This window comes from Falco cherrug, chromosome 7 (assembly GCF_023634085.1).
Source record: "Falco cherrug isolate bFalChe1 chromosome 7, bFalChe1.pri, whole genome shotgun sequence".
Lineage (NCBI taxonomy): Eukaryota > Metazoa > Chordata > Aves > Falconiformes > Falconidae > Falco > Falco cherrug.
The window spans coordinates 64,017,504-64,026,638 of NC_073703.1; the positions used below are offsets into that span (position 1 = coordinate 64,017,504).

The window sequence follows — 9,135 nt, forward strand, 5'->3', positions numbered from 1 at the left end:
TGGGCTTTTTGCGTATGCCACAGAAATTTGGATAGAGGGAAGGAAATGCTTTTTGGGTTTGGGGTTTTTTTTTAAGATGAAATTGAGTCAGCAGTAGGTGCATGTGCTACTCACATTGCTTTCTTGGGTAATTAGTGGGAAATGGTTAAGCAAGAGTCCACCCAAGCCCGAGGGTCATGACAGCAGTCACAGCCTGGGCATCGGCTCTCAATCTCCCCTGTTAGATTTTGTTTGAAAACTAGCTGCTGTACCTTGGGCACTGCTAGAATGTAACTGAAATTACAGGTGTACCCTGCGTGGCACAACCAGTAAAACGCTAATTTCTTAATTCATAGTTTCCCTTAGGCTTCGGGCTCCATTGCCCCTAGAGCAACGCCAGCTCTCCCTGTGTCCCAGCAGGTGTGCTGCCTTCTCTATGTTGGTGCTCCTGCGACCTCGCTGCAGGGAAGGTGGTGCGAGTCCCCCCTTCCTTCTGTGCCAGCCATCTGCTGCTTTCCAAGGCTCTCGCAGGAGCGCAGGGCTGTGATTCAGCTCGCCCCACTTCAGTGCCGCACACCAGAGCTGTGCCCACCCAGGTGCAGCCTCCCTGGCCACGGGCAGCCGAGCATCCCCGAAGGAGGCAGCTGCACCCCAGGCTCCCCAGAAAAAGAGCCTGGCTTGCAGGGGGAGCACGAAGTGAGCAAAAGGTGGGTATACGCTCCCTCTGCATCCTTGACAGCTCTGTGTTCTCGGTCACACTTGGCTGAAGGTGGACAGGGGTTGAAAAGTTGCTGGGGAAGGTGCCAGCCAGACAAGCACCCTGTGGTCCTGCATCCTTCACAGAGTCCCTCTAGTCCTGCTTTTTTTTCCTGTTCCTGTTGGATGGGAATTCTGCCTGGGAATTCAACCTGTGGATACAAGTGGCAAGGCCTCATCACTGGCAAAGGATAACTGAAGTGAGATGCTGTTTGTTGTGGTCACGCTTTCATGCATTTCACGTTGTGGTCCACGCTTCATAAAAGCCAGTGTAAACCAGCTCTGTAGCTCCTGCTCCTTTGCAGTTACATGGCAAACACTGGAGCACAGATATTGCTCTGAACACTGGGTCCCATCCCGTTCAACATCTTCATTAATGGCTGGGTTGTGGAGTCTCCCTCCTGGGAGACACTCAAAAACCATCTGGACATGGTCTTGGGCAACTGTTTGAACATGGGATTGGACCTGCAGAGGTCCCTGCCACCCTCAGCCACTCTGTGACTCTGTGACTTGTGGTCACAGGTTTGGCCTTGCCCTAAGCCCCCCACCTGCTGCTTTACTGACATTATAAACACACGTTATCAGAGGAAGCAAGAAACTGCTTCCCCCAGGGACTCGGCGTAAAAGCTTTATTTCAGCAGGACGTCTTCAGTAAACCTGTACCTTGGGTACCCTCACTGTTTAGCTATGGCCTAAAGAATTTACTGATTCCCTGGGCCAGGCCATCGTTTCCTTTCCCAGCAGCACAGGTTTTGCCTACCCGGCGTGTTACTTCAGCTCTGAGGTGGTTATTGCCTGCAGGAGCGGCAATAACCTGTCCATGATGCCACCAACTGTGCTTCCCCGATGCTGTACGTTTGAGTCCAGCACCTGTAAGCTTTGGGATATGGCTCTGTCTGCCTCCAGCCCCTGCTTCCTGATCCCCCCAAGTTCCACTTGGGCTCAGACTGACCCCAAGGCATTGGGGTGCAGTTGTGTGTTTAAACGAGCACATCAGTTAGTGGGGGCCGCTCAGCCCTGCAGGGATGCTGGCAGGAGGAATAAACCCTTTTGCTGGAGTGTCATTCTTTTCCCAACGAAAAGGCCAGAAATTCCCAGGGTAACGCTTTAGAGCAGAAGTTATCAAGTGGTCTCTAGGGATGTAAAGGGGTAACAAACTGCATTTATTTAAAAACAGATTGAGTAAATTTGGTGTTGGGGTTGCAAAATATACAAACCTCAAGAAATGAGCATACAAACAGAAGCAGGAAATCTGGCTAGCGGCACTTGGGATGGGGGAACTGCTGTAAAATTGCCCCTATTTTGGAGACCCCATCCTGCCCTGATGTTACCACGTGCTTCCTTACCCCTGCAGACGCACCCTGTGCACTCGTCTGACGCTGGAGCTGCGATTTCCCTCTCCTGTGTCACTCACTGGGCTCTAGTACCCAGCCGGCACCTGGCAGCACATCCAGCATCTTGGCCTCCTCCCAATCCTCTTCTCTCTCAGTGTTTTGCACAGGGACGTCATTGTTCATCCACAGCTATGCATCGCTGCCCTCCCAGAGGCCCCTTGCCGTGCCTCTCCCAGAACCTCCCTCCTCCTCACAGCTTTTTCCCTCCCCACCACCTCTGCCAGGACGGCAGCACTCTTAACACGCAACGCTTTGCCACGGTCCATCAGGTGGAAAAGCAGCCACTGAGTCTTGGTCACAGGGAGAAGAAACCTCCTTGCATTTACACCCCTACGCCAATGGGGCTGCAGACCTCAGGGCCCAGCTCCTCACCAGCTTGTGCTAAAACTCACTGGGACTGTCAGGTCCCAGATAATTTGCTCCTCTTTCACCACGGGCAGGTTGCAGCAATGTTTGGGGCAGCTTTGCCCACAGAAGCACAGCATACAGGGACATAGGTGGGTGTTCATCGTGCTGCCCTCCTCCCCGGCGCTGGGCTGATGGGGGCTGGCTGGGGGGGGCGAGGGGTGCCGGCTGCATGCCCTGCTCCCCCCCAGCCCCGCGGGTAACGCTGCTGCTGGACGGTGGCTCCGGGGCTGCTTCCAGTGGCACACGCTCACCGGCTTGGCCACAGCATGCAGCTGCACGGGGGGGGGGGGGGGGGGGGAGCTCTTGCAGACCAGCACAGGGGAGGGAGGGGGGGAGTGTTGGTCATGCTGGCTACAACAAACACTGGTTTTACATCTCCCAGACAGGGTCAACTATCCCCTCGGGGTGCTTGAAACGCTGGAATTCACCAGCTGTTTTCTTTGGACACGGGCTTGTTGTATCTGGACAGAAACCGAGGTGTGCTGTTGGACTGGGCACATCCACTAGTTTGCTGCGCCAAGAAAACTTTGCCCACTGCTAGGACCTCTGCCTGCTTTATAAACAGAAAGCCTGTTTGCCCTGAGCTGTGGCCCTTTGGAGAAGGAAGGTGGCTCACCCAGGGTCATGGGGAGAGCTGGGGCAAGGCGATTTCCCAGGCTCCAACCTGATGGCTTCATCTCTGTCCCTCCCCCGCAAGGGTCCCCACCAAGACCCCACCATCTTTGAGCAGACGAATAAAACACACACACCATAAAGTCCCAGCACCTGAGGGATGTGACAGACCTCACCCAAGGAGCTGTCTTATAGGCCAGAGAGAAAATACTCAGGATAATGGATGCTGTACAGAGTGCCCATGGGGTGCGTAGCACATGGTGGCTGCACACAGGACTCAGGGCTGCTTTCACAGAGTCTCAGCTGCGGAGCAGTTCCTGGGAGCAGTCGGCAGCTTTGAACCCTTCTGGGATGTCACTGTCCAGTTTGGAAATGATTTTGTAAATAGGTTTCTTCCAGGAGGGGTCGGCATCCTTGCCCGCCCTGACAGCACTGAAGAACTCCTGCAGTGTGAGGCTGGCCACCTCCAGGAACCGCCCGGGCACCTGCAGTGAGACAGGCATCACCCACGGCACCACCAGGTCCCCAGCTCCCCCTCACCCTCGAAACCCCACTGCCCCACCACCCTTGCCCCCCAGCTCCCCCTCCTCACCTCAAAGTCATTCCCCTTGTTATAGTGCATGTTGAGGGCGCGGAAAAGCTCTGAGTCCCGGGAGACCCGGAGGGTGCCAGCATCCATGACGCCCTCCAGCAGGGCCTGCCGGGCAAACTTCTCCACCTGGATGTAGTAAAACTCACGGAAGTTGCTGAACCACTTGATGAGCTGGGAGGTGATGCAGCGGCTGAACTGCCGAGGGGGAGAGCCAGAGGGCAGGTGTCATGCCAGCTTGGAGCCTCTGCAAGCCCAGCCGCGCACCCAGCCCTGCCCCAGGGCTGCAAAAATGCCAGCCAGGACCACGACGACGTGGGGGAGTCTGTGGCACCTCTCACCGCTGAGACTCAGATCCCAACCACCTCGCGGTGGGGAGGCACGTTTGTGATGCGCTTTAATCCCAAATGCACCTTGATTGCACAAAGCAAAGATCTGGCAGCCCAGGTCTGCCACAGCCCTAAGCACCCACTCCAGGGCAGCCCATGCTGAAGCAGGTGCCATCCCCCTGCTCCTGCCAGCGAGGTGGAGGGCACACCAACGCATCCCCTTCCCCGTGGTTCCCTGGCGGGGAAGGTGCTGGGTGCCATGCCGCACGGGAGTCCTGCCTGGCAGCAGCACCAGGCGCTGCCGTTTTACCTGCACATCGAGGAAGTAGGTCTTCAGGAGAGTGGAGCTGGGGTAGCGGGTGAAGAAAAACATCAGCTTGGCCTTCTTCAGGTGTCCGGGTGTCAGTGCCTCCTGCATCTGCCTCGGGGTCAAGGAAAGCCTGCACGCAGCAGCCCCACCGGCTCGGCACATCCCTGAGCACACGTGCCTGGTGCCCACAGGAAGCCCCCACCACGGCCTGGCAGGAAGGTGTAGGGGGTTCAGCCCTGGCTGGGCAGCCACTGGCTTTTCCCTTTGGCATCCCCAGGGAAGCTGCTGCTCCCCACAGCGCTTCCCAGGCCGGTGGGAACAGAGATTTCCATGAGGCACTTGTTCCTGGCATAGGGTGCTGGGACTGCCGGGATGGCCTAAGAGCAGGCTTGGGAGCTCCCAACTTTCACCCCCAGCTACACTATAGCATCTAACCAACCCTGAGGAGCAGCAATGGCCCTCCACAGCTCAGGACACCTCTCCTGCTCACCCCTTAGTAGCTCTCTGTGCAGCAGCAGGGACCCTGGCCCTGGGGAGACCAGCAGGGGCTGTGCCGCGCTGTGGCTCCAGAGGACAAGGGGAACACACCGAAGCCCAGGGACATCTTTACCTCCAGCCAAGCCCAGGGACCTCTCCAGCTGCCCCCAAAGGATATATGGGTGGAGGTGAAGGGTGCCCCATCCATCACAACCTGCAGCTCCCCGCGGCCATCGCTGCCAGCCGGCAGCAGCGCCAGGCTCTCCATGTCAGCAGGGCTCAAGGGCAAGGGATGCTGCTGCTGCTGTCTCACAACCGACGACCTCAGTTTGACGGTTCCCCAGTGCAAGTCGAGGGGCTCCAGAGGACCCCTCTCTGGAGCAGAGGGGCTCCCATAAGAGCTGCTGCCCCAGAGGCTGCGCTGGCCATAGCCCAGCAGCTGGCTCAGCAGCTGGCTGTCCTGGACAGGGGCAGCTGAGCCCAGTGAATAACCCATGCTGGGTATCTGAGAGGGTTTTCTGGCCCCCTTTGAACTGAGAGAGCCAGCATGAGAGCCTGGGCTCTTCCCTGAAGCTCCTGACAGGGCCTCAGCCCGGGGTGAGCTCAGCAAGCCTGGTGTGTTCACAGGAGATGGCTTAGCAAGTGGCTTTCTGCATTTCCCAGCAGGAAAAGACTCTCTCTTGGCATCTGGCTCTGGCACTGGGAGGCTGCGGTGCTGCTGCAGAAGGTGACTGGCTGTCTTCGGCCAGATGGTCTTCAGGACAGAGTCCACCACCTGGGACATCACCCCAGCCAGCTCATGCTTCAGCGCCTGCGAGAGGACCCTCACTGCCAAGGGCAGGCCACCTGTGTCACCTCTGTCCTTGTCATCCTCTGGCCCATGCACGTCGAGGACGCTCCTCCAGAGAGGCACTTCATGTGAGTCACTGGTGGCAGTGGCACTGTCCTTGTCCTGTCTGTCTCCAGGCTTTCCAGGCAGTGGATGCACTTTCTCAGCACCTTCCTGGGATTGGGCATTGTCCCCAGAATCACAGACCTGGGAGAACTTCTCCTGAAGCTGCTTCAGCTGCTGCTCTAAATAGCAAAGCTGCTCCTTCAGCTGCTGGCAGTCCTCGGCATGGAGGCTGCCTCCCGCAGGGACCACTCGCCCAGCCACCCCTGCACCCTGCTGGGGCACCCTCGGCTTCCTCTTGCTCTCCCGGGGCACCTCGCCACCCCTCTCCCTCTGATGCCCAAAAGCTGCCTCCAGGCTGGTGTCAAATGCCTGAGGGGTTGGTGGGAGGCTCATGCCTTGGATGATGCTCTCCACCCTGGCCCGCTTGGCTCGGAGGTGCTGGTCAGAGAGCTGGTCCCTGTCACCAGCACAGGGCACGGGAGCCAGGGTCCTGGGGAATGCCAGGGCTTGTGCTCCTTCTCCAGCAGATGCACCACACTCGTGGTCCTGCGGCAGGGCCACTGCCTGAGAGGAAGGGAAAAGGATGGTGGGATCCAGGCTCCTGCCAGCCGCTGGGTGGCTGAGGAGCTGTGAGATCAGGGTTGCACTGGGGGAAGGCAAGAGAGAGTCGGTCTGGAAACAGGGCTCTGACTTCAGCCGCTGGCCGTGTCCTGAAGCAGCACGGTCTCTGTCCTGCTCAGAGCCAGTCCTGCCATCCATCATCTCTCCTTCCTGCCTCGACACCGGAGAGCTGACCCTCAGCTGGTTGGGGATCATTTCCAGTGACAGACTGGCAGGCTTCCTGCGTGTCTGATGTTTCAGACTGCTAGCGGTGTGGAGCTAGAGAAAGAGCAAGAAACATCAGTGGGCAGGACCTCATACAGCAGCTTTCCATGCACACGGCCAGAGATTTTTCCTTCCACATTTGCAGGGCATCCCTGCTCCTCTGCAAAACCTACTGCACCAGGGAATGACCCAGGCAGGAACCTCCAGCCACTGCAAAACCTGTGAGCAGGTTGTCGGCTGTCACACAACAGCAGCAACGCTCTGGACACTGTCACAGCTCCCACCTGCCAACCCGGCATTCATTATGCCCAGGCTACATTTAACATGTTGAGCCCTTAGATGTGCCCAGCAGCCCATTTTGGGATGTGCCCAGAGCATTTGGGAAAACTCCCCCTGGGGCTCTGGACTCAGAGTGGTGAGCACCAGACAGAGTCCCCTGCCACACATGCCTGGGCAAAGGTGGTTTTGGGTGCTCCTGGGTGCTGGCAGAGCAGAGGGACATCCCTGCTGAAGGCACTCACGGCACACAGCAGCTCAGCCAGGGCACGGCTGCTGTCTGCTTCTGCCAGCATCCAGCAGCCCAGAGGGCACGGTGATGGGCGGCAGCACTGCAGGGCCAGGGTTGCACAAACAGGCTGGTGGAAAGGGACATAGCGAGGGTGAAAGTGTGATGTGAACTGCTGCGAGCAGGGCACAGGGGGATGTTCAGGCTAACACAGCACGGGGCTCCTAAGCACTTGGCAAAACACTGAATGAAAGGGATGGGGATTACCCGGGAAGAGAAAAACTACTGACCCAGCAGCCCCAGGCTTAAAATTGTTACGCTGACTCCAGGCAAGGGTCCACCCCCTCCTCTCGTTTGCTCGCTCAGACAGCTTTGAAAAAGTAGGTGCAAAAGCTCGTATTCTGGGCAATTACAAAGTAACCACCCCTGTGGGATGCTTCTTCCTCATCCACATTAATTAGCAGTGGGTTTGCATCCCTGAAGTAGGACAGTTTGTGTCTCTTCCAGACACCTTTAAAGTGTCTGAGATTCTTTTGCTATACCCAGAAATAGCTGATCATTTTCATATCCATCAGTCTCCTGTCCCCGTGATTATCTGCTCCACGGCGAGTCCCCCAGGCTAATGAACAGTGTAGAAAATGAGTTTCTTCTCACTGCTTTATAAGCAGGGTGCCTTTCTTTGAACAGCCCTGTATTCCAGGCGGGTATCTGGGAGAGCTCTACCTTTTGTAGAGCTCTAGTCTTGACAAACCCAAGTATTTTCTGGGTTGTCCAACACTACTTGTTGCTCTCCCTTGTTGTCTCCCCACCACTCCCAACTAGTAGACTTTCCTTTTCCTAACAGTCTGCCATGGGGGCATTCAAACTGCTTGGCTTACTGATGGCCAGCGCCAGGCCGGGGTGCCAGCAGCTCATGGCATCACCTGGTGCAACAGGCTTCACCATGCCCGCAGCCGCCTCCCAGCCTGCCGGCCACTTCCAACAAAGCCACACAACAAATGCAATGCGGTCGCAGGTTTCATCCACCCTCAAGCCTTTCTGAGTGGTGTGGGCATGAGACAGCCGGTCCTGCTACCTCGCTTGGTTAATTACAGAAATGCCTTCTTTTGGCCCTTGGTCACAATTTCTCACCTCCCCTGAGCTCAACTGCAAGGTCAGGGAGCTCACCCAGCCCCTCCGCTGAGGCATCCCGGAAAGCCGGGGTGATACACCCCTTGCCCACACATCGCCTCAGAGCTGGCCAGAAGCTCTCAGCTTGCCTAAGGCTTCCAGCATCTTTCTGCTGGAGATCTGGAAGGTGGGAGCGGAGCCTGTGGTCTCAGGCCATGGCAGCCCAACGTGGGTGCCCTCCGCTCCCCACCGCAGCCTCGCCAGCGCCGGCAGCTGCTGCCCCCAGCCAACTGCCCCCGCTGGCACAGCAGACGGTGCCTCGGTTCCCTTCCCACCAGCCGTCACCGTAGCACCTTCCAAAGCACTACAAAGCAGCCGAGGCTCCTCTTACCTGAAGAAAAAGACCAAGTAACGAGACGCAGATGCTCAGAAGGGAGCGCGTCCTCCCCCGCGGCAGCTACCCCAGGGGGGCTCCTGGGCAGGACAGCCGCCTGTCGCCCCCCGGCACCGCGGACCCCCCTCTCCGAGCCTTCCCCGGCCGCTGCACCCCCTGCCCAGAGCAGGGGACCCCCGGGCCGAGCCTGGCCCCGCTCACCGGCGCTCCGCGGGCGGAGGCGGCCGGGAGCAGCGTGCGGGGCCGGGGGCGCGGCGGCGCCTCCTCCCGCCGCGCTCGGTCATTTAAAGCGGGAGCGGGGAGGCGGGAGGTGGCCAACCGGCTGGGAACGGCTCCTGAATATGCAGATGGTGCCCGGGAGGTCAGGGCCAGCCCGGGGGCCGGGCAGCCGCCTGCTGCTAATAGACCCCGGCTCGGGCGGGGAAGGGGGCGAGCTGCAGGCTGCCCGGGTGGGCAGAGGGCCGTTCCCCCCGCCAGAATTCCATCTGGAAACCCCCAGCCAGCGTTCGGGATGCTGAACTGTTGGTGGGATGATGCAAATCCACGCGGTTA

The 9,135-nt window shown here is 58.4% G+C and overlaps 1 protein-coding gene across 1 annotated transcript; it reads right to left on the reverse strand.

Annotated features, from left to right (window-relative positions):
- Positions 1-2,825: 2,825 nt before the first annotated feature.
- Positions 2,826-6,638, reverse strand: PROX2 (prospero homeobox 2). Its single transcript, XM_055716504.1, has 4 exons — positions 5,033-6,638; positions 4,378-4,485; positions 3,742-3,936; positions 2,826-3,634 (listed from the first exon to the last, which is right to left on the reverse strand). The coding sequence occupies exons 1-4, from the start codon at positions 6,563-6,565 to the stop codon at positions 3,449-3,451; spliced, it is 2,022 nt and encodes a 673-aa protein (XP_055572479.1). The 5' UTR covers positions 6,566-6,638; the 3' UTR covers positions 2,826-3,448.
- Positions 6,639-9,135: the final 2,497 nt, after the last annotated feature.

Excerpts from the sequence above, each read along its gene's own strand:
- PROX2 (XM_055716504.1), bottom strand. The coding sequence starts at position 6,565 with ATGATCCCCAACCAGCTGAGGGTCAGCTCTCCGGTGTCGAGGCAGGAA. Across the intron at positions 4,486-5,032 it reads CACCCTTCACCTCCACCCAT|ATGCAGGAGGCACTGACACC; the intron begins ATATCCTTTGGG and ends ACCCCGAGGCAG. Across the intron at positions 3,937-4,377 it reads CCTACTTCCTCGATGTGCAG|TTCAGCCGCTGCATCACCTC; the intron begins GTAAAACGGCAG and ends CCCCCTCGGCAG.